General features: G+C 44.6%; 2 protein-coding genes across 7 annotated transcripts in view; one reads left to right on the top strand and one right to left on the bottom strand.

Annotated features, from left to right (window-relative positions):
• LOC128885024 (uncharacterized) overlaps positions 1–25,370 on the top strand; it is a 136,499-nt gene extending 111,129 nt beyond the window's left edge. For all 4 annotated transcript variants that reach the window (XM_054138765.1, XM_054138764.1, XM_054138766.1 and 1 more), the window contains 3 exons: positions 6,369–7,090; positions 19,376–20,039; positions 20,314–25,370. In XM_054138765.1, coding sequence (XP_053994740.1) covers positions 6,929–7,090; positions 19,376–20,039; positions 20,314–21,005 — 1,518 coding nt within the window. In that variant the 5' untranslated portion in view covers positions 6,369–6,928 and the 3' untranslated portion in view covers positions 21,006–25,370. The remainder of the gene's footprint in view (positions 1–6,368; positions 7,091–19,375; positions 20,040–20,313) is intronic.
• The window catches only part of LOC128885019 (E3 ubiquitin-protein ligase MYCBP2), a 279,219-nt gene that overhangs the window by 243,504 nt on the left and 10,050 nt on the right, over positions 1–25,665 (bottom strand). The gene's annotated exons all lie outside the window — the stretch shown is intronic.

Here is a 25,665-nt window from a genome sequence, read left to right as displayed (position 1 = left end):
CAATACTCCGAATGGAAAATCTGTTTCCGCAGAGGGGACACGATACGAATAATCGGGGAACAATTAAACTGGGTCAATTTCGGAACAATAACCACTTATCGCGGATTAATGTATTCGAGACGGTTGTAGCGCTCGCGGTGGATTGCGTATTAATCGGAATCTGATAACACGCCGTGCATGGATCCTCGAAATAATCGTCTCAACCCAATTCGATTCCATTTCGTTGTCACCTGGCGTACGATAAAAAACAGTTTGAGTGAGAAATGATAAAATTCAGCTTTTTAGAACGTCCAAGGCGAGTTAGAATTTCCTTCGATTAGAATTCCTTTGAAAGAACCATGGATACAAGGAATCTTCACAATAATTAGGCTACCTTCATCCCATTATCGTATACAGGGAGACTCCTAGGATATTTTTTGTAAATTCTTTTGTAGCACGAATGACGTTCAACTTCCACCGTTTTTTAACTCTGCGGTTAAATGGTTTAAAACCTGACCCACCTTTTGTTTAGCTATTTATGCATGGTGCGATACTTTTTGTAAATACGATTACGCTGAATTTGACACACAACGACATGCAATTATCCCTTCGACATAAAAAGATCACGATCGAAGACAAGAAGAAATTGTCGTTCGGACACCCGCATCGATCACAGTTGACCGATTCATCGTACGATAAATCGTTTCGTTCGTGGTCTGGTCTCGGAACACCCTCGTCCTTTTTCTCCGAACGATTAACCAACGGCCTCCAATGTATCGGAACAGAAACTCGCTCGTGATTGCGGGATTAAGCGTTGTCCCACGAGCTTACAGGGGGGAGTTCGACTCGGAAGATATCCGATCTTAATCCTTCGCGTAAGAAACTTTCGACCCCCTCCGCTCCCGATTGAAACGACCAAGGAAAGGGTGGTCCCTCGTTTACTGTTATCGCTGTCTGGAAATTGCGACTACTTCGCCGTTCGGAGAAGTCGCGACCGATAACCTTGAAGGGAAGATAAGTGCGCGGGAGGCAGAGACGAAACAAAAGGGTAGGAAGGTAGGGGTGGATTCTCATCCGTAGCAATGTATTCTGAGAAGGAGGTGTACTTCGAAGAGATCCAAATAATGTCCTTGGATGGTTTGGATGTGACAGACACTGAATGTTGATCGTTGGTTTATGTGTTAAGATAGAAAAATAAGGGGGATGGTAGATTGGTAGAACTCTTCGAGGTTTTAATATCGTGACAAATTATATTTCCTTTGTTTCCTCTTGGTTTGTCAATTGGTTTCTTCAATCCACTATGAATTAGGCAATTTAGCCCAGAATTGCTTCCACTTATTCTTTCCGAAATACCTAGGAGACCTATAACGAGATTGAAAGCATTCCAAATGGATAGAAACATTTCTACTTTGCACGATCGTTCCAAGACTCCAACACAGTAACTCAAGTTCTAATCTCCGCCCAGCCAGTGACCACTGAAAAATTGTTTATCTTTCCCCTAATGAACGGAGAGTCGCGTAATGGGAAGCGATTCATTCGCGCGTCTCGCGTTAGTCGCGTGTCAAGGAACGAGCGAAGCGTGGAACGCGTGCTGGCGAGTTCAGGACAGCCAACAACTCGGAATCCGAATATATGAATATCCATTAACGAGGCGTAAATCAACCGTAGCGAAATGTTTAATCAGCCGACCGCGCGAATCACTGGCGGACGAGGTAGAATAATTTGTGTACGTTTTGGCCCCCATCCTTTTGCGGGTGGGCAACCCCCCGCTCCGTCATCCGGGCCACTCGATGCTAGGGTTGCCCATCGATTACCAACCATCGACTCCGTCCCGTTTCGTTTTTCTCGTTACGTGTGCACCTACGTCGCACTCTGTACCCTCTCCCCCTCGTCGTGGTTCGTTTGTTCGTTAGTTGTTCTAGCTGTGTCGCCCAGAAACCGACGTCTGGTGTGCGCACGGTGGCCAATTAATCCCTCACGGTCGGTCGCAATCGCGCGGCCGGTGTGTTGATCGGTCGCGGAGAAAAAATGCGAATTCCGGGTGGAAACGCAATCGGGAAGGGCACCGATTCGGTAGATAAAACCGGTTACGCCATTTTTCTTGCCGCTTTGCATCGTTGCCGCGTCATCATCCCCGTGGAACATCTGCTCTGGACTCTACAGGGCTGGGACCATTAAAATCCATGACTTCGAATGTTTCAGTACTCGAATATTATTATCGGATTACCGTTACTAGAATGTTACCAGTGGAAGACGATTTTTTGAAGCGTTACTATTTCGATGAATCCCCCAACCTATGGAAATTGAATAGGGATGAAATTAAGGGGGGAATTATTCAAATTGAGAGTTTCGCGAATATATTCTCGAGGATATTAATAAATTATTTTCTCAATGTATAAATGAAAGTAAGCGAATACACAGTGTCCTCGATCCAGGAGTGAAAATTGATAAACACGCGATTGTTCCCTTCTATCGATCCGGAAAGTAATTTGTTGGTACATATTCCGGAAACGTTCAACAAATGCTCGCCGCGACCTTTGGAGTTCATGTATTTTAATACAAATACAAGCACGTCACATCATCTGAATTTTAAATGAGGATAAGTTTTCCTTTCGTGACGAAATTAGCAAAATGCTTTCCGAGTACTGCTCCACTTTGGTGGAAGAGGTGGAACATGGTCATTTCTGTCGAAATAAAAGAGCTGTGCAGAACGTCGTTCACGAAATATCACAAACAAAAATATCGATGAAAAACTTGTATTACAGTCGTCATCTATTCAAGTATAGCTGTCATAAATTGGAAGATGTTGAATTCTTTTCATTTATAAATAGAATAAAGCTTACAGTACAAATCAATTGTGCACTTCAAGCTAGAAGCTAGAGGAAATAGTGGGAACATCCACGCGACAGTTACCAAACAATCTCTGACTCTGACTCCGATTCTGACTTTGACTCTGGACATCCACGCGAAAGTTACCAAACAATACCCATGCCACTCATCGACTACCTTATAACGATCCATCGAGTCGGCGCTTCTTTCCTGAATAGGACCATGAATCCTAAGCTCTTCTTCATAATTCAGTTCGATTCTTCTCACCTACCCCTTAAAATAATTACAGAAAGGAATGAAAACATTCGTTCTCTCGAGGTGTCAAAGAAGCCTCGCGACGAATGAATCGAGCGGAAAATTGTATCCTCGCGCGCAGAGCTCGTCGCCTTCCCTCGCCTCGACGCGCATAAATACGATTACGTTTATTATCAGTCAGTGACAGACGCTAACGAAGATCTTGTCAGGCGGCGTAATGACGCGTTAAAATCTTTTAATTCCTCGAAGCGACACAATCGAAAGGAGGAGGGAGTTGTGCTCGTTAGATTAATCAACGAGCGACACTGCTCGTTCGTCGAGTTTTTGATATCGCCAAAAGCGACGAGGGGGAGGGGAGGGAGAGAAAAGACCGGAAGAAATTAAGAGCAACGCGTTGGGAAGAAGTCGGGCGCCGGGAAAAATTCTTCTCGAGTCCCTCTCGAATTGGGCCGGCTTTCATTCACGCTCGACACTCTTTTCACCATTGATGCGCTTTTTCTCTTTCCCTCCTCCACCCATCCTCATCTCTTCCCCTCCGATGCGACCAATGGAAACTTAATTCGCTAAAATCGCGGGGAACAGCTCGTCGAAGTTCCTTCGTCGCTCGTAACGTTCTCGATCGCGCTTCTTCCACCTCGATACGATAAAGATCGTGTTCCGATGCGTGTCTTTAGATAGTCTACTTTATTGCACATCTAACGAGAAGGCAAGAGGTGATCTCGACAATGCTTCATAACGTACAACTGGAAAATTGCGCTCGACACGATTAATTCTCCACTTCTACGAATTCGATTTTAACACGTTGGCTGCCAAGTTAAAACTCGTGAAAATTATTACAAAGTTAAAATTATGTCTCGAGACTATTGAAGATCAGATAATTTAACATTTGTTATTGCGTAGAATTTGTTAACGTCGCCAAATTCACGAAACCTATCAAGGTTTACCTTCATTATTACCTCACCTTTGGAATTAATTTTTGTAGTTGTTTAACGAAAAGTCCTGTCACCCATTTCTGGGTGTTACTTCGAACGTGTTAATTTGATTCCTTCTTTGATTCTGGACAAGAAGGTTTGTCAAGAGTACGTCTGCACTCCGACGTACCAATATAGTGCGGCGACCAATTTGAATTCTAAACCTGTCGTTATTAAGACGCCCGCAAAACCAAGTGTCGACCAGTTAATTATCGAAGCAAATAAAGCCAGAATCGCTCGAATCTGAAGTGCATCGAGAACACGGAACGAACGAACCTCTGGCCTCTGTGTTCCCGCGGCAAAGAACTGCTAACGGTCATTTTTTTCCCTCGACGAGCGTCGTTGCAATATTTAATAGGCGACCGCATTGTCGGGGCACGCGATGCTTGTAAAAAAAGTCGACGACACGTGCGTTCGCGCGGCACGGCCGAGAATGCCGCGAAATTGCGGTTTAATGAACGAACGTTTCATAAAGGAGCCAGAGATAAGGGAACTCCGAGGTGATTCGCGACGCCGGTGCCGCGACCGATAGCGCGCGCGTTGCATCGTTGCATTTTACGCGACGCTCAAGTGCATTTTTGCCTGGTCGATTCATACCGTGTGCAATTTTAATTGAAAAACTGGACACGAGTGACGTTGGAATTCATAACCGTTCCCCTGGGGATATGTCGCGAGAAATTTATTGCAAAATTGTTCTCTTCGTCCGCTCTCTTTTTTTTTTCTGCGATTAACACGACAAAAAGATTAGAAGGAGACTGTTCCAAACGCGTCAGAAACTTGTTATCTGGTCAAGGACAATTAACTTGGATTACAGAGTGCCTTTGATGTTCATCGAGGTTCCATTGAGATATTTTACAGTGAAGTTTGAAGATGAAATTTTCTACGCCATTCTAAATAAAACTACACACTTGCAGATGAGGTCGTAGAAAAGACGAATTCCCGACAATTTGATCTCTCTAAATTGCACGACTGCGACTGGAAGACGTAACAACGGATTTGCATTTGCGATCCGCGGCTAAGAAAGCGCAGGATGATGAAATATACGCTCCCGGGGGTCGATAAGGCTCCTATTACTCGGTTGGAACGCACAATGCGATTTGGTCCGCTTCGGGTGCTGCTCGGGCAATCGAGAGTTGCTCTGTAACCGTGCAACCGTGGTCGTTCCCCGAAGGGCAAAGTGTTTAACTTGGAGAAGTGTATCGTGTGCTCGAACTCGGAGACCGTGTACACGTGTCGTGCCTTTCGAACACAGGAATTGCAGCAGCGGGTAAACTTGTGCGCGGTCGGAACGGATGCGTGTAGCTCGAAAAGTTTAATAAGATCCCTGAAGTAGTGATACGAGTGCGGATAAGTGAGTGGGCGCGGATAAAGAAGATTGAACTCGGTAGCCTTGCGAATGAATGTTCATTGAAAATATTAAAATGCGAAGGAGATGGATAGAAATGTTTGGTTGAAACTATCGTATAGATCTTGTTAGCAAGTGTCGAGGGATAATGTTTAGAAGAATGACAATTTAGTGACATTGACACTTTAATTAAACTAACTTTGGTGAACTACCCTCTGTAATTCTTGGTCAATTTAAGAAATTCTTGCAATATTTCCATTACTGTTTCGGTATTTATATTTAACTATCATCAAACAATCTGAAGATAGACCTGAAAAATATCAACCAAAAAAGTACACATCTATCATTTTCCAATGTCCACCCGTTTTATAAGAATCAAAGATAATCTACACGTCGTCCTCGAATAATACGCTCCTACGTCCCCTGTGTACACCACCAAACGCAAACGCCGGTAGTGCATCCAATCTCCACCGATTCTTTTAACAGAAATCACTCGGTATCGTTCGCAACCATCGACGAGGCTCTTCCCCGTATCGTCGTGAATTAAGTGGATCGATTGTCCTCTGTTACGTTCGATAAACGACGCGACAAAGTCCCCGATAGCGCAGGAATGTAGCGAAACGTTCATAATTAGTCATGCCAGAGTACACAGAATTGTACTATTGTCGCGAGAGATTACAAGCGCTGTCGTCGCAACGAGATCACGAGGATTTTCCATCGCCACCGTGGTTCACCGCCTAACAATGAACATTCTTCTTTTCCCCTCGCGGAGCAATAATCGCGGAAATGACGGATAAAAGGTAGAAAAGATTCGTACGAAGTAGATACATCACCGAACGATAAGGGTTGCCCCGCGATGGAGTGGCTCGATTTATCAGACCAGTCGTCGCGTCGAGAAATATCCCCAGCGAGAATAAAGAAATCGTTAAGCTGTCCTCTTTTCGGTCGTGTGTCCGCGTAAATCTGACCGTTTTTTCCTGTCGTTCCAGCGCAGAGGCTTACGCGGTGCAACAGCCAACCAGGAAACAGAGAAATCCGAAAAGCTGTACGTGATGTTCGACGGTGACGCGCGCCACCATGGATATAATTGGACGTTTCCGCTCGAACGAAGAAGAATAACGACGACGATGACGTCGTAGTCGAACGTTACGGGGTCTTGGGAGCGTGCACGAGCGTACTGGATGCAGCCACGAGAATTCCACGCGAGAGTGTCGCGATAGTGACGACAATATGATCGACAGAATCACGTAGTGCCGCGCGGCGTGTCGGGGAACACGGGAAACTTGTTTCTCTGCAGCCAGTGCGACGAAAAAGGGTTTGTGTAAATAGTGTCTTCGGCGCGGAAAAGGATTTCGTCGACGGGGGGGTGTTCTCACGGAGTGGCGTGATTGGATTCATCGGAAATCCAAGTCGCAGACATGTCGGGACAACATCCCTGCGCTTGGCTCCGTGTAGAATCATCCGGCTGGGCGTGAAGCCGTCGAGAGACAGGGGGTGAAAGAGACTTGCCAGAGAAGAAGAAGAGGGCGGATCAAGAGCTAGGCGCAAAATGGGAGCAGCGAAATTCCTGCTGGGAAGCGCTATCCTCGGACTCCTTTGGAGCAACTTACTCAACGGCGCCCTGACCAACTCGACGAACAGGTGCGACTACCCCCCGTGCTTCTGCGACCATCATGGCAGACTAACCTGCGACTGTAAAGACGACGGAGAGGTATGTATGATAGAATTTTTATCGAGCCTCTTGGCCAGCCCTTACCACTCCATGATCCTTTAGAAACGGAAATATATTTCAAAATATAAACGACAGCGACAGTGGTCAAAATTCGATCACTGAACTTCAGCGATATTACAAGAACTTTTTTAGTTCATATAATACCAAAACAAAATACAAAACCTTATATTAATCGACTGTTTACTTTCTTTGCTACTGCTGCTTAAAAATCGTATACATCTTTGGTCTGTCGGTGTACCTACACCCTTAACCTTTTGGCCTACAACCATGACCGAGGCTTGTGGTGCTTCGTTCGGACTTCCTCCCGTCCTGTATACTATGACCCGAGCAAAGGAGGTAACGCGTAGATCAAGGGGTTGAAGAAAAAAATGCACCGCTGGTTCTTGCAAACCTCGATCAGATCATAGTCGATTTAAACATTTTTATCTGGATAATTTCGCATATCTTTGGTCTAGACACACGTGATAGGCGCGAAGAAATAAAGCGGGCGCAAGTACGGGTTGTCAAAATAAAAACGGAAGACGAGGGGTAGAGTCTAATCTCGACCACCACGCAGGGGGTTCCCGCGTAAATTGCGAGGGCGGTTCGCGGTGTAGGAACCTCCATAAATTAGAACGCGTTTACGCAAATCGGCGGCCAGACAACGTTGGCAGGCAGGTAAGGCGCGCTGTCCTCCTCCTACCTGCTTCGACGCCCCTTCTCACGAATATTTATTGCGCAGGACCGACACAGGTATTTACGCACTAGAGCTGCGACTATTCGAATACTCTATGGGGGATTCGTGAACGCTGCGAATATTCGAGTATTTGAATATCATTACTCGAGTATTGCTATTAGCAGAGGGCCTATTTTACAGCTGCACGAAAGGAGCTATTTATAAACGAACAATGTAAACACGTTGGATTCGTTGGATTAACACGTTGACTGTCAGATTGATTCACGTGGAAATATCTACAGGGCTGAAATTCTGTCTCGAGACAATCGAAAACTATACGATCTAACATTTATATTTGTATTCTTATCAAAAATTTACGAACTCTATCCAGATTTGTTTTCATTAATGCTGAGCCCTTAAAATAAATCGTTAAAGTTCCTCGGTAAAAATCTCGGTGGAATGGTGTTAATCACAATTAGTCGATTCAAAGAACAGTGGAAACATGCAGACTGTAGGAAGTCAAAATGGTGGACTTGGGAACTCGATCCTTTGCTACAATTTCTTATCATTTATCCTCGATTACTTCGTAAAGTGTAAAATTTTATGTTGAATATTCTGTGATTCGTAAAACAATCTTGGACTCACAAAAAAAGACTGGTATCCGGTTTGAAGGTGAAATATATTTGAATAGTTTCTTGGAACGAAATCACGATACGAGAGTATTTATATCCCGCGTCATAGCGAGCGTGTTAACGTAACGAACGCTTTATCTACGTACAAACAAAAAGTATCAAATAGGCCAACCGAATAGTGTGTCACGCGTAATGTGACACTGGCTTATAATTCCTGCTTCGTTTGTTTACTCGAACGGAAAATAGAAAATCATCGTTACCACGGATGCTGGTGAGCGCGTTAGAGATAGAGCAGGAACAGCGAACCTGTTAAGAGCATCGATTGGAAAGCTTTCAATATTTTTAAAAACCCTTTCAAATTCTTGTCTGTTTACAGTGCTCCCAAAAAACAGCGCGCTGTCGATACCGGCGCAATTGTGCCACTTTGTATCGTTTTCAACGAGCTGACTAAAAAAATAACTTTTAATTAAGGCTGTCTTCCATCATAAAGCCTAGACTCAAACGCTCGACTTCTATCTATCGAACCGTTCAGAAAATTTGTATCAACACCTGCACAGTTGTGTCATTCGATTCGCTATTGTCTTCGAGTTTCATTCGATACCTCGATATAGGTATTCACTTCCCTTACTACGACGACCAAGTACCTAATTAAATACAGTAAACGCCATTAAAGGAGACCACGTACATTTTTCATTTTTCTTCGTTTCCCAGCCCCTAATTAATCTTTGGGTGACCTTGAAAGGAAGAATCGCTGAATTAAGGCGAAACGAGGCATTCGTTTGCAGATAGCAAATCCTTCTAACGGTCGGGTCAGCGTAATTCGAAGTTTAACGTGGCTCTCGTTTCAAGAGGGAATCGCCCTTTATTACACCTACGAATTTCGGAGTGCAACGAGGTTGCGCGTTATCAGGAGGCCTTGGAGCCGTTCAAGAATCGTTACGATTCGAGATAAAACGTCCTTTGTCCCTCGAGACAGGTCCGTGTTGTCTCAGGCAACGCGTGTTACGGCATACACCGGGTGCCACAGTCCACAATGCCGTAAACTCGATCCGTAAAACTCCTGTCCGTGACGAAACGACCGCGGGAAGTAAGCGCGAGCAGCGGTTACGCCGCGAAAACCAATCGGCTTGGCCGAACACGCTTCGGCCGTTTCCTCGTCGTGATCATCGCGTGAACCGAAGCGTAAACAGACACCGAAACGGAACGATAACCCCTCCTTCGTGTTGACTTTTCGTTGCGTTAGGGTTGGGTGAGGCTGGAATCAAACGTTCACAGTGCGAGAACGATTCAAGTTCGTCATCTGTGCCATGAACCTCTTGGGTCGAAGGTGCGACTCGTATGCGGGTCAGGGACACCTGAATTAGGACGGTGGGCTCGTTGATAAGCAGTTAGATACGATTAGCTCCGAAAAGATTACAAACGAGGGATTTTTTCAGAATTTAATCTGACGAGCATTCATATTTTCATATCTTTGGATATTGTGTCGTGCACTGTGTACTTTCTTGCACAATCAATACTTATGTTTATATATTGACATACTTGTTAGTCTTTCAAAACTGACGTGTATAAAAATAACAGTAATACGCTAAAAGCATATGTAACATAAAATGTAGCGACTAACGAGATACCATGGTAACATACTAAAACAGAGTAAAATGTAAAATGAGACACTGTACCAAGATAATAAAACAGCAAACCAGAGTAAAACGAAACCGAGACCGTAAAATAGGATAGTAAAATAGTAACCTGTCATAATAAAGTAGTAAAATGGATTAAAGTGAAAATGGGAGTCGAGTGACCCAAGGTGAAAGAAATGGTGAGCACGAGGGGCGCCTGAATCTGTGTCTGGAGTAACTATCGCATCGATTAGGCGTTGCGCAATCCCGGAGCCCACATAAATCGTTGATCCGGTGGTATTTACGGACAGGTTCTCGAGCCAGACGCCGCGACAGGGGCCTTTAATTCCATGGCGCGGACAGAGGGCCGCGCATCGAGAGAAATTTACGTTTCCTGTCTGACCAGGCTAGAAATCCATTTAGCGAATTCGCGAGACCGCGTAGGCGCCTCTTGTCGCGTGCGCGGATAACGGAAGCGGTCGATCCGTGGGTCGATTGGGTTACGGATCGAATGTCATCCGTATCGAGGATTGCTCTACTCTGCCAACCTGAGACCAAGTTGACGACGACCTCAAGGACGCTTGCGCCATTTTTTTCTTTTTTTTTTTTTTGACAAGTCGAAGAAAACTTGGATACAAATTTCAAACGAGGAATAGAAATTGAATACCTGTTTATGTGGAATTAAATGGAATTGGAATTTTAGTTGTGGATTAACCCTTTGGTCTACGATTTACTGTAGGATCGTGGATGTCATAGTCAGATAAAAAATTCCTTACGACGTATATGACTCGTGGTTTTCATGTTCGACTCAAATTCGAAAGTAGTGGAACATGGCGCTCGACAAGATATAAAGGTAATCTAAAATTGCAGGACGCTGAGAGTCAACTTGCCTAATGTGTTAACTAAAAAAAAAAATATAACAGGCACTTCAGGGTAGCGATGCCTAAAAAAACAGAGTGTACGTAACTGCCGAAGTGCTTCACAACTACCTAAGAATATGCAATGTATAATTGACACTACAATGAACAACAGTGAACGTTTGAAATTAGAGGAGAGAAAATCATTGTATCGATATAATTAGTTCCCTATTTCGAAAAATATCTTAACAATCGAGTAATTCTAGAGCCAAGTTTGTCAGTGCTAATGCATCCTTCAAAAATGTAATTAATAATTTAGATTGTCCAACTTGCGTCACGTTCTTCTGTCTTCTTGTCCAGGTCTGTCCCAATGTTTCGCGTGTATAATGTTCACCGCTGATCGATAGACCGAGATTCTTATTTCCGTTTCATCGCGAACGCGGGGATGCAATTACCAGCGAGTTTCCGTGGAAAATTCGAATCGACGTCGCCGTTGAATAATGAGTAAAGGAACTCGGCCGGTACCTTTTCGCGCTGTCTGGCAAGTTGGCGGGCAAAAGGGGTAAAACGATGCTCGAAGGAGGGCACAATATATTCCCGCGATTCGGGAACTCGTTCCGCGAAAACCTTAGCTAACAACGAGCAAGAAGGAAACTGGATGGGGGGAGAGGTGGGAAAAAAGCAGAAAGCAAGAGAAAGAGGCGGGAAGTTCTCTATAATGCACAGCGAGTTCCACCGTGGATTTCGCATAATACAGACGGCGTTTCACGACCACGCTCAGCCAATTTGTCGCGCCGTCAACTCGTGACTGCGAATATATCGAGAGAGTGGACATCTCTATCCCATACTCTCGCTTTTTTTTTCCTGTGCATTTCCATTTCCGCAGCGTTCATCGGAGCTACTAATTCGAGCCAATTATCCGCGTCCTGTCTGCGAAGGTAGAATTTTATTTGAATAACAGATAGCTCCTTCGTAGCTATTATTCGAATGATCTACTCGCTCGAGTGCATTTCATTTTATAATTCGGACTGCAATTTTGAGCTATCGTATTACGCATCGGGAGTCGCGTTACTTTTTATTCGTTGCTCGAAATTACTACCCGGACAAGAATTATGCGCGCTGGTTGCTTGTTGCACTTGAAAAACACTAATTAACGCGTGCAATTTCTTCGAGCAATCCTGCTACTTTTCAGTTATTGCATCGCTGTGGAATTTATAATTCGCGCGTAGAATGTAACTGAACGTATATAGTAAACGAATGAAAGATAACTCGTTATCCGCTATCTCTTCCAATAAATAATCGCAGTCTGAGTTACGAAATGAAATTGCATTTAACGTCGAGCATAAAAGCTTGACTGATCGAGCGTTCAATGGAACAAACGTTGAAAATAAATCGTTGCATAATATCTCCTTGTGTCGCCAATTACTCGAGTAAATGAGGTTCGAGGTTCCCAAAGAACTCCAGTCTATAACGCAGGCCACCTAATAGATTCACGTTTCGCCTACGCATATTTCATCATCTTCAGAATTTCATAAATGTACACGAACGATGAACACAAATAGTATCGTAACAAATTACGAATCTATTAATGAGTACACATCCGATATAGAGTTTAGCAGTCAAGAATTTTACGCTAACAATTTGATTAATTATTCATCGAAGATGGTAAGTGTCCGCATATTTATAGACGGCGTTACGTCGTTGATCATCGAAATTCCTGCGGGTACTACCCAGCAATGGGGTGACGTTTTTCAGGACGCTCCAATATCCAAACCCCCTTACGAGAAAAAACTTCGGTCCAGAGCAGTTTTACGATCCAGTCAACGTGGGCAAAGTTGTCAAGCGCGCCGGTGGCCGCTGAATAATTGACGATACCGTAAATAATTGAGAAAACCTTTTAGCGAATACAGCCTTAAACTCGCCCGGGTTGCCCGTAACGAGAGACGACGAAATAAGGCACCAAAGGACGAAATAAAGAACGCGTGCCCGCGCCGCTGCAGCAACGACGTAGCCTGTGAGGCGTGTAAAAGTAACAGCTGTAAGCACCCGGGTAGGATAAGGGCGCCATTTACGGAGGGAAGTGTGCTCCGTTATGAAAATCCGCGGAAAATCGACGCTCAATAGCGGAAACTGGCTGGAACTTGCATAACTGCGGAGGGGGGAGAGGTTCACGAAATTCCGATCGTTGCTTAGCCAAGCCCTTTTTTAAGCTGTTGGCGGAACAGTGGAAGATCGTGAAATACAGTAGTAGAGGTGGAAGCTCTCATACGTTAATGAAAAATCCTCTGATTGACGCCCAAAATTCGTGGTTACTTAAATTTTGTATTTATTAGGGACCAAGTGTACGAATTTTTTTGAAAATTATGTGGTTTGTTCACTTTGAAAAGCTCTACAAAGTGATATTCATTTTTTAATATTACGATAAAGCATCGGTATGAAATGTATTCATATATATTTTCCTTTCGGGCCTCAATCAATCATCATTGACTGACCGGTACATTTATTTTATGAAAACCGACGAAAGTTCGACTTAACTAATATGGTCAACTTAACCCCGATAAATACTGACTCGAAAAACTTATGACAATGACCATCGGAGTCTGACGAAATCGAGGTCGGTCAGTCGACGCGTTAATCCCAGATTTTCGATACCGTGTGTGCAGGATCGATTATAGTGTCCACGGCGTTTAAATTGAAACGCGTAAATAAAAAGAGCGAAGTGGGAGGGCCAAGTAATTGAGAGAGTGCACGATAATGTCGAGCAACGGAGTTCCCGCGAACGAATCTGCCCCAGCGAGGGAAATTGTTTCGCATAAATCCTTTATAGATCGTAAAAGAGCCTTTCCTGTTTCATGTCCCTCCCTTCCCTCCGATTCACCCTCGAAGGACTCGATACGCAAGGACCATCGCGGTACTCCAACAAAACCTGGCCCTCGACTAAATTCGCCGTTACGTCGATTTCGTTTTCGTTCTAATTTTCATTTTCATTCGCATTCTCATCCCCGTTTCGAGAAACCGGGGTAATTGTTCCATGGGAAACGACGACGAAATCGAGGCGATTCGAGGGAGGTTCGTAGCTGGGATTCCCAAGGGAAGAATAATTTTAAATTAGAACGGGAATTGCTTGTTTTGAAGGAGAATGCATACGAGGGCTAGAAGTAAAAGATAATTCACCCATTTATTACTTTGGCGTTTTTATCTGGGGGTGACCACTTCGATTCGTGGAGGTATAAATAATAATTTCCCTTTTGGAAGATAAAATGAGGATTAAAGGCTAAACAATTACAAAGCAACGGATCAAAACGTTTAACAAATGAAGAAGTTAAGCTTACACTGTCAGCGATCGGGTATATAATTTCATTACAACTTCAGACGCGTCTTCAATCGATGATACCGTCCGACGCGTTTCTAAACGACGTCGCGCGTGAAACGCCTGGGGAGTCACGCACGCGTCGAGCAACGAGAGTAATCATTTTTTTCCCGGAGATGAAATCGTCGAACGCTACGCTGCCGCTCGGAAAATTTGCGTTCGATTCCCAATGGGGATCGCCGTCGATTCGAGTAATCAGGAAACGATCCCTCGACGCGTGGGCGTCGGAAACGTCTAGAGCACTCTAGAGCAGCGTTTCCCAAACGTGAACAAGTACTCTACGGAAAATCCTGATCAACGTCTCCGTAGAATCAGGAAATCTGTTCTTTACGATATGGAAATTTAATTGTGAATATTTGAGACCTTCTAACAAATTAACGATGAAGATTTAGATATGGAATTCTAATCCTGAGCAATCATAATTAATTCTTAACGCTAAACCTACCGACGTTTCATTTTTACGTATTTCTACCTCGATTGAACAAGTAGCTAATCTTAAAGACGCTTTTTTTAAACACAATGCAAAAACATTTCACGCGGTACTTACTTAAATAATGCACGAAACAATTGTTTTTAATTTATATGCAGGTTTAGCGTTAAATAGATAAGATGACGTAAACGACAGTTTTAATTTTAGTTTGAGAATATTCACTTTGAAACCGAAATGACCAGCGCAAAGTGCTCCGTAAGTGTATCGTAAAATGAAAAATGCTCCGTGACGAGGAAAGTTTGGGAAACACTGAGCGTGGAGAGTACACGAAGTCTCGAAGCCCTCGACAGAATTACATGCCGCAGAAATTGCGCCGAGGGGTTACACGGACGGAATAAAGGCGAGCCGTTAAAAAGGAATATCGCGTTGTCGTTGTTTTCTCTCGCGCCTGCGTGAGTCGCCGTCAGCCATCCTTTGGTCCGACGTTAGGCGTCTCTCGCGAGAGGACGAGAGGCTGCGAGGGATATAAAATTCAGATTCCCATGGAGACCGTTGGAATTTACCTTCGACCGTCCTCTGTATGTTCCTTTCTCACCGCTTCGAGTTTCGTCGCGTCGAGAATGTCGGAGCGTTCGCGGACTTTCCGTCGACTCGAACCTTCTTGGTCGAGCGTAGTCTAGAATTTCTTAGCAGTCGAGAATCACTTCGAGAGGCAGTTAACTATATGCTTGAAAATTCCCGAGAATTCATTGTATTGGATTCCTATTCGATGCATCTTCATTGTTTGCTTCTTGACCTTACTTTCTGGGAACGTTTCGATCACCTTTATATCTATTACTAGAGTGATTTGTGTGTATTTGGACGTATCCCACCTTCGTATGGATAAAATTCTTAGTCTAGAACTTTATCGTTTCTTCACCAATGACTATTATCTTCCACAACGGAAACACACCTTTAAAATTTCAAGGAAGCTCCGCACCAAAAAGTACACCTGCTCCTCATCTCGCTGCATCGATTACACGCCAGCCAAGCGACGCAACTCGAATTGACATGCCCCCTTTCGCAAGAAAACTGGCGTCAATCAAATCATTCGCCTGGGTAGGCTGCATAAACAGTCCACGAAGCAGGTTGAAGCCTGTGACGAGTGGAACGGTGTAAACGGAAACGTCGCACGATTCGAGCTTAATTGTTCGAGACGTGAAAAACGAGTAGCGCGAAGACACAAGCGTTTCGGAGCTGGTAATCTCTTCTGTACGGGAGATTGTGCTGGCCAGGAATTGGCCAAGAACAATGAGACGAGAACAAAGGTCGGACAGGAAGGGACGTCGGACAGAGAGAGATTTCGTCGGGCCAAGACGGCAAAATGCGTGGAGCTACCTGAGAAAACGGACCACAAAGGTTTTCGCTTTTATCGGCGACGCACCGAGCGCTCCTTTATTTCCATCCACCCTGCTTCTTTCCTTCCATTCAAAGGCTCATTTCTTTCCCACCCTCTATATCTAACGTGTTCGAAAAACTTTTTCAGTCGCGGGAACCGAAGAGTCTATCTCAGGGATGGGGCCTGTATCGAAGAAATGTGGTGGTTCCAGAATCCATAACAGAGGCTTGTCCACCTGTGAATTGGGACTCCGAAACACCTAACCCGCAGTTTTGGTTTAAATGTCGAAATACGAGTATCCTCCAGATCGCCATAGCCTCAACAATGACGAAACACGACACGCGTGCACGCAAAGAGTCTGCAGCGTGTTCGATGCATCATCGACTGAATCAACGCGACACCGATTACCGAGAAACGATTCGTTATCGGGGCTTCGTTAGCGGGAAAGATGCGATAATCTGTCATCGAGCGACGTGCGTAGCCTCAGGGACGATGGCGAACTATATCTCTCGTGTTGGAACGACGGCAGGTATGCGCGAGGCGTCACGCTGTCGATTGTTTAACAAACAAGGAGCTGGAAGTGCCAGCCGCCATCGAGTCCATCGTCTGAGCGCATCGATGCTCTCTACCGCGTGTCAGTGAATTAATAAAGAAGTCGAATGGATGAACATCTGGTTACGAATAACACCTATGTGACCTAGCTATGGATGAGCGAAATAGTGGATCGATTTATCCGATAGCCGTTGAAAAAGAATTAGAATTTGCATTTGTAGACTAAGATGGGAACTAGTACTTAGCAAAAGAGTAAAGGAAGGCTGAATCAGTATTCCATACATGTTTCATAGATATTGGTAGCTTCGAAAGAAAATAATTGACAGAACGTGGAGTACATAATATTGGTTTGTCCAGGAAGTTCATATGAATTTTTAAGAAAAATTCAATGGCTAATTTTGGTACATAATTTATTAAATTACATAAGTACCATTTTTTTCCACAATATTCCACCTTTTAAGGGATGTATACATGTTATTTATTTTCAACATTTCCGATACATTCAGACCTGTACCATTTAACAAAAAACGACATGGACTTTCCAGATAACCCAATATAATAATGAGCTGATAATGGAACGAGATATATCGCGATGAACGAATCAAAATATTTAACTGGAAATTTTGCCCAACTCTGGGCTGAATCAGGGCCCATGGGAAATCCTCGTCTCTCCTTTTCTGTTCCTGTACCATATATCCTGCCTCTGACAACTTGTTACGCACGCAGTCTGTCCGGACAGTAGTTTTAGCTGGCACCAGCCCCAAAGTTACGAAACGTTACCGGAACACACGCGCCCAGGGACATTCTGGTGCGGACGCAATGTGAAAAATACTGAACGTCGACACCGCGACTCTGACGAGGAGAACTGGAAAGAATGGCCCTGAATGGAATTCAGATTCAATCATCGGGATTTTTTGAAAAGATTATTTCACCATTAGCCAGGATCGCATAGATCATTCTCCGATAAAATTGCCATCTTTCGAACGAAGGTGGAAATAAAATATTTATATGTTCAGAGATTGATTAAGGTACTAGTAGGTTAAATAAAATCTCTGGATTCAATTCGAGAATGATTCCTTCTAGGCAGGTAATAGGCCTAGATAATAGCCTAATCGCCTGGTCCTATCGCCCCTCGACGTTCAGGTATTCTATTAACCCTTCGGTTCAAATAGGCATCCACAGGTGCCCTCATCTGACCACTCCTAGCAAACCATGTAGGATCTATTTCAACACTTGATAGGAACTCTGGTTTGCCCACATTCGAGGACTAAAACTGAGGGTTACCTTTTCTTCTAGTTTGAAAAGGTACACGAAGGTTAACTTTGAATCCTAATCGCTAACAAGCTGCAAAATAATACTCGTACCAATTTTATTTCTATTCCTATCCATCACACAAAAGCTTTATTCCTAGCAAGATGGCAATTGCAACAACGATCACGCACCTATCTTTATTGAAGGAACTTGTCTAAATTAAACGATAGGATTTCCAAATAAATTTTTCATTATATATCTACACATACGTAAAGTTCGTCTATGTACATATTTATAACGAAACATTTATTCGAAAACATCGAACCTATTATTTAATTTAAGCAAACTTCTTTAATAGAGGGTACGAATATGTATGAGACTGACTGTATATCTCACGTAGATTTTGGAACTCGATTCCAACTTTGAATCGCGGCACAAGTCATGCATATCCGCGACAGCATTACTATCATGGAAACGCGATGTATAGGCAAAAAGAGGCATTCTTTGCAGCTGCTTAGCTCGACACCGTGGTATGCGAATCGCTGGATCGCAATCGCGCCAAATTATCGAGGCGAGCACGTGTCGCGGCACGGTTCCAAACAGGACGGAAAATTGTGCAGGTCTCGCGTACCAACGACGGAATGTCACGACAGGGGTCGAGGAAAGGTGCAAAGTAGCTCCGTGACTGGGTCTCGTTAACGTTCAAGGATTTTCGTCGCGACGTTTTCTCACGGAAATGGGAAACGTCGGTCGACTGCGGAAAACTCGAGCCCTCGATTACGATAACAATGGCGACAGGGTTAATTGGAGGGAGCGCGCGACACCGGAGGCACGCGCTACGACGACTATTAGGGCGGTTAGACGAACGATTAGACCCACTCAACCTTTTATTAGCCCCCTGAATCAACCGCAGGGTTCTCCGTGTCTAGGACGCACAGGAAGGAAATTTATGGTATCGAGCAGCTAATTAATCGTCGCTCGTATTCCAAGTTACTATCATTTTCACCTAACCAGGTCTTGTATTATACCTTGTATTATTAGCCTCCCGGAAGAAACGACCGAGAGGTTATACCAGAAGTGACTGAATAAACTCTACTACTATGTGCCACTCTACAATACCTACTACAATCCCCCAATTTCCTCTAAGCTGTTGCATAATCAACGCAACTAATCACAAGCATAACAAAGACCATAGACTCAACCTCAACCAAACATCCTAATCTCGGTTCCTAGTTCCTCACTCATCCTGTACTTCGTACCCTTTCTGAATCATAATCTCCTTTGACCGCTGTCCTTAATATCACTCATCCTACAAATTATATAAAAGCCCGGTAAAACTCAAGAACCCGAATTCAGTGTTCACCGCCACAGTGCGGACGTAGTTGTACAAATAAAAACCTTTAAGAGTTTCTCTAAGAAACCAATGTTGTCAGTTAATTTCTCTCGCTCGGAATCTAACAAAGGAATGCCCCAAAGACTGATAGAATCTTCGATACCTTGTGACCTAATCCATTTAATTTCAGGAGCTGGTGTTGACCACGGACGGTGACAAAAAACTGAGCCCGCACACGAGCAGGATAATGGTGAGCAACTGTTCGTCCGTGGTCCTGGCGAACTCGAGTTTAGCCTCCATGGACGAGCTGCGTTCCGTTGATCTGATTAACGTGGCGAACCTGAGCCTGGTCAGGCAGAGTTTCGAGCTCTCGCCCCGCAGCCAGCGCACGCGGATAACCGTAACGAACAGCAGCATCGACTCGATGCCCAGCTTCGTCTTCCGCGGGGACGTCGAAGCCATCAGCTTCAAGAACGTCAAGATCGGCCAGCTGAGCGCGTTCTCGTTCGCGAATCTAGTCCAAACGGACACCCTCAGGCTGGAGAACTGTCAGATCGAGAGCATGGAGGCCCAGGCCTTCAAGAAATTCGACGTGGGCTACCTGCACGTGATAGGCGGGAGCTTTGGCGACCAGGTGCCCAGCAGAACGATGAACGACATCGAGGTGTACCACAAGTTCATGCTGGACGGAGTGAAAATGGGCACTGTGAGGAGCGACGCCTTTATTGTGAGGAGTCCCCGAACGGTGGCCATTCAGAACTGCGTGGTGGAGAGTCTGGAGAGCGAGGCTTTCGACGTGACCGCGAGGGGTGCGGTGATCGTGAAGAACAACACCTTCGGGAACCTTGGCGTAGGTGGGTAGCTTGAACTGTATGCGGTCACTTGGTCCTGCTTTCAAAATTGTTGGAAGCTGTGCAGCTCCTACTTCGTCTTATCTTTAGTGTCCTTTATAAAACCTTCTCCATGGAGACCTATAGAGTATGTCACTCGCTATATCCTCGAGTCTCAAAGCCTTACACTTTCAACGCAAAGTATCTATCAGAGCAACTCTTCAAATCAGAACCCCTATACCTCCTAAAAAGTACCAAGAAACATTCCTAAAAATCACTTCAACACTTTGACTTGCAGGTGCGTTCTTGGGCATCCGCGCGGACCCGGAAGGCCGCACGCCGGCTGGCTCGCTGCACGACCTGATCTTCAAGAACAACAGCGTGTCGAGCTTCGAGGAGGGCTCGATGATATTCGACCGCAGCAGCTTCCGGCTGGAGCTCGACAACCTCTTGGTGGACCAGCCGTGCGACTGTCAGATGCTGCCCATTTGGAAGAACAACATTCTGAATTACACGAACGTCTATTCGAGATTCTACACCAGACAGAACTCGGCGTTGCCGCCTACGTTGTCGCCGCAGGAGACAATCAACGAGACACCGGAGACCTTCCTGTGCACCGACGGCGAGGTGAATGGCGTGTCGACGAGCTTCGTCGACTACGAGACACGTCACTGCTCTCTGGGAGGATCGATATTGGTGTTCGTCCTGATCGTCGCCGGTTTGCTCGTGGTGCTGATACTGCTCACCTGCCTGATCGTCTGGTGCTGCAGGAGGCGTCGTCGCAACAGCAGGAAGAAGTGGATAAGTGTGCCGACGAACGCGCCGGACGTTGTCTCGAAGAAGAATGGAGTGATAGGCAGGGAAGCTGCAGCATCCACGGCGCCAGTCGACAGCCGGATAACGATGGTGGTGCCCGACGGAAGGCTCTACAGGGAGACGGAGTTCCACGTGATCGTCGAGAAGGCAGAGCCTCTGACCACCGAGTTGTAACGAGAACCTTCGCGCGGCTCGACTAGGTCGGTTCGCGCTCGGGTCGAAGAGGAATTCGAGCGCAGCGACACGTCGAGCCGCTTCCGTGTGTACAAGCTATGAATCGTGGACACTGCTACGTGCGACGAAACAATGTGCACCGGTTTTTGCGAGAGTGTAATGTGAACGGTCGGGACGAGCCTGTGGCGACCAACTGGGAAGGTGGAACTCTCATCGAGAGGCTAGGGAGATCGCCTGCGTGGGCAAGGTTCCTCGAACATTTTTCACGTACTATTTACAGTTAAGCCGTAATTCGGAAACGAACAGAACGGGGGACTCGATCTCGAACCTCTTGTTTTCACTTTAACCGACTACCCTTTAATAAAAGGCAGTTCGTAAGCTTCCATTCACATATCACGAGCGAGCACCGATTATCCGTACGCGTTTCACCTTGGTCCTGCGTACGTATACAACTGCCATTTTGTTTACTTCGTGCAAGTTACGTTCCTCTGGACGATTAGCGCTATGTTCGAGAGCATATTTGTGGAATTGTTGGCAATACACAAGGAAACAAATGAGGCTTTTGGCCCCTCTATGAAATATTTGAAAATTACAGAATAAGGGGGCGGGATATACGCGAGCAGTCTCTGCAGGCATATAGCGTCGCTGCTAGCGAAACACAAATTTGTAAACATCGACGATGAAACTTTCTCGAAGAAATCGAATCTTATTAATGTACCTATGTATCGAATAATAACAAGCAAAAATCCTCGACGACGTACCAACATTTCCTGCGACACTTTATGAACTTGATAACAGCGATTAGGTTCGATAGCCTATAAGTAAAAGCGTAATTAGCCACCCTGTTGATGAAATTCTCTGCTAATGTTTATGTTTTTTGGAAACATTCTTCAGTTACTGGAGAAAATGCTGTACTGATGCTTCACATATTGATAACTACCAACTTATGCATATAGAACGACTCGATAGTGACGTAAACTTACGTCGACGATAGCCAGCTATAGACTTAACCCTGACGTAAAGTCACGTCAGTGACGGTCAGCTGCGGATCTACCAGTGACGTAATATTACGTATTAAGAGTGTTTTTTATCGCGATGGCGGTTCATGTGCGACGGATGATTGGTGCGCGCTGTTAGTTAAGTTTATCGTTAAGCAGCTTTCGAGGCAGGGCCAGTGTCGTTCGTGAAGATTGAAATGAAATTCATGGAATCGACGAAGAGCGAGTGGGAAGTGATCCTGGGTAGGGGAGAAGGATCGAAAGCAACAACAGGAAATCCTAAACTCGCTGACTCGTGTAAGATACGCGATTGGATCGACCTTTCGCGCTACGTTGCTTTAAGTTTATCAATCGATAGCACGCTTATCGGCGTACCGTCGCGAGAGTTGATCAACGTTTCAAGCGTTCCACGAGAAGAACTATTTAGCTCCCATGTTTGGATCGAATTCGATAGCCAGATCGAGGCCATAGAAATGATTCTTGCGAAGAATCTGAATCAAAATGAGTGGAACAAAATTTGATGAAAAAATTGATTACGGAAAGATAGATTTTCTAGAAAATAGGTTCGGAAAGAAGCACGACTGCACATTGCAAGTGGAAGCAACAGAGCGGGGGTGACGACGCGATGGCCTTGACTGGACAATTAATTATGTCTCGACTCTAGCAACGATCGCACGTCCGCTCGGAAAGCAGTGCCATTCCTATACAAACGTGTGCCAGTTCGTGCACACTTGGTTCGATGCGAAGTTAGATTTTTCGAAGAAGAAACGAAGCAGAAGGCACTCAGAGATGGGCACAATTCTTGTCTACATACAACTCTCGAATAACGAATGAAAGATGAACTCTATCTGCAATTGAGGGGATCGAGAATCGTGGTGGTGTTTGTCAGGCACGACATATTTTGAAATAGTCATTCTTTCTGGTTAAACTTTTGAAGAAATTCACCTTTTTTCTGCATTTCTAGCCTTCTTTGATTCTGCCATGAAATCGTGGTATAACTCAATTATATTTATTTACACCAGGTGATTTTCAACTCCTCGATTTCTGCAACGAGCATCATGTAGAACTTTAATAGTAGAATGCAGCTCTATTTCATGATAAAAGATATGAATGCATGTTGATTTATGGCATCCATTATTCAAACAGAATTTCGCCCATCTCTAAAGGCAGACTACCAGTGAGTCGTCGATAAGTGTCGCGTAGTCAAGACCATGCCTCGACACTTATCGACGATTCATGGTATTCTGGGGACTCCGAAGCGAGCGGAGAACCGAACGGTTCGACTTCGATAGCGTTTCTCGTTCCGAGATATTGTAACACAATAAAAATATTACCCCCACATTCCTCGACGATACGGACACGAAATACTTCAGCAGAGAAATGATAGCGTGTCGAATAGAAATCAGATATTTTTCGTGCCATTCGCGGAAACGATTTCGTTCGAAAGCAACGACAAAAGGGCGACTCGAGCTTTCGCGAAGCGCCACGGGAGCCGTTGATTTACTGTATTATTTTGTTACTGCGTTTATTTATGACCTCTGGACATCGCCAATAAATTGTTGTTATTGTTATCAGTGTGATCGGCAACTAATTTTGACGAACGCGACGGCGGGTCACCGCGGAACGCGTATCGATTTAGTTCACGTCCCTGTTAATCTCGAAACGGATCCCCGAGTAATGCGGCCGTTCAACGTAAAACCGTCACCGAGTACCGACGCTATCGCTGACCATTAGTCCACGTTTTGACCCTCTATCGCATAATGTGCCACGCCGGGAGCACAATAAAAACAATCCCTGTATATCGATGCACGGATCGCTGATGGGTCATTCGAGCGAGTAATGCACCGCTAGGCGCCATTTTTTCTCCTTCGCGATCAATCAAAATTACGAGAGTAGAATCTATCGGAGCAATTTGTATTAAAAATGTAATCACATCTCTGGAACTCTAATCAGAAATTGTGGGGACAGGAGCATCGGTGGAAGATTACGGAAATGAACATTTGGCGATTCGTCAATGATGGTGGACTGGTAAGATTAACTTAGCAATCATAAGTTTCATTCAGGAAATTTTGCAGAATTTGCGAAAGATTTTTTTATGGAGGCATCTAGTAGTTTTAGGAATTTAACTTCTTATCGTTCAGTACGGGCTTGAAGTAACACCCTTCTGGTACTATTTAATTTGTGACTGTGGATACTATAGCCCAACCTATCTTTCTACGACTTCAAAGAACACTATATACGTACAGCATCAAGAAATTCTTTCTCATTCGAAGAATAAACTAACATCGACGCGACAGAGAAAAAGAACAAGTCAAAAATCACGTTTTCCAATGATTAATGAACCCGATCGTCGCGGAATTCCGCGAGCGGAAGGTAGGCTTATTTGGAATTCGAGCAACGAGGAAACAGCTCCGACGGTTGAACGACTGTTTGCGAAAGCGGCGATTCGTTTCAGTATTACCACCGAGCTGGCCGTTTTGCGTTTTAAAAGTACAATGGGAGCACCGTAAGCGATGCTTTTGTCCCGGCGTGTGCAGTCATCTCCCGCACGTGTGAGCCATGCATTATTGATGCTGCCGCACTTGCCCCTGTAACGACTTTCGCGACGTTGTTTCGCTTTATCCCCAAAGCAGCGGGTGGAAATTGGTCCGCGGAGCTTTCGAAATGATTCGGCGACATTTGATAATATTCGAGCAATTTAATACGTAAGAACCTAATGAGAAGTTGGTATAGAAGCGTCAAGTAGTTCCTCGTTATAACGACAGTTCAGCGAGCAACTGGTAATGAGAATGATCAGTTTTATATTTTTCAAGGTGTTCGTATGAAACTGTTACCAATGGATTGGTGGGGTTTTCTCGGTGAAAATGAGTCCAAACATGAATCCTGAGGATCAAATCGCTATCTTACCTCGATATAAGAACACCAACTAGTGACGTTATATCGAGTTATTTCTATATATACACCCTCCGAAGGTGGATAGCCTTGCTTTTCCAAAAAATATAAATGGGATCCTCATAGAACCTCCAGCTCAGAGGCTTAAGAAATTCAACAACTTTCTCAAAAATCGATTCAGAATCGAGCGTTCCTACCTTGGATCGTGTCAAGGTGAGCCTAATTAACGCTCCCGTGCGAAACGAACCCCGACCATCCCGACTATCACCCAATACAAGCGAACGCGACCAGTGAGTACAAACTGTGTATACGTGTACAATTACCGTACTTTGGCGACGAATTAAATTATGCAACGACGGTTTAGTCGCAATTATCGTGATACTGTGATATAACAACAGCCGACTGTATAATTTGTTTTACATTGAACGCCGTGACCATCGATGAAAGGGAGAGAATAAAGACGTAGCTGATACGCAGACAACGAGCACCGATTCAATGTCCAATCGATATTCTCAAAATATATCCCTTCCTAGCTTCCTGTATATCTCCCTTGTCCCCCTATATGCATCCACATAAATATGCAATATAAATATGAATAATATGCGTTGTATTTACGTCAAAGTTCACGATACTTCACTGTGTCGATCGATGGCTATTTTCGACGAAACGCGAAAGCAAACTTAAGCGTTATACGCAAATCACGCTTTGGAATTGTAAACAGTTTATAATCGGCGGTGAAACAGAATTTTGTTTCGATATATTATTCTTTT

Source organism: Hylaeus volcanicus, chromosome 2 (genome assembly GCF_026283585.1).
Source record: "Hylaeus volcanicus isolate JK05 chromosome 2, UHH_iyHylVolc1.0_haploid, whole genome shotgun sequence".
Classification (NCBI taxonomy): domain Eukaryota; kingdom Metazoa; phylum Arthropoda; class Insecta; order Hymenoptera; family Colletidae; genus Hylaeus; species Hylaeus volcanicus.
This window is presented reverse-complemented; position numbering and strand designations above follow the sequence as displayed.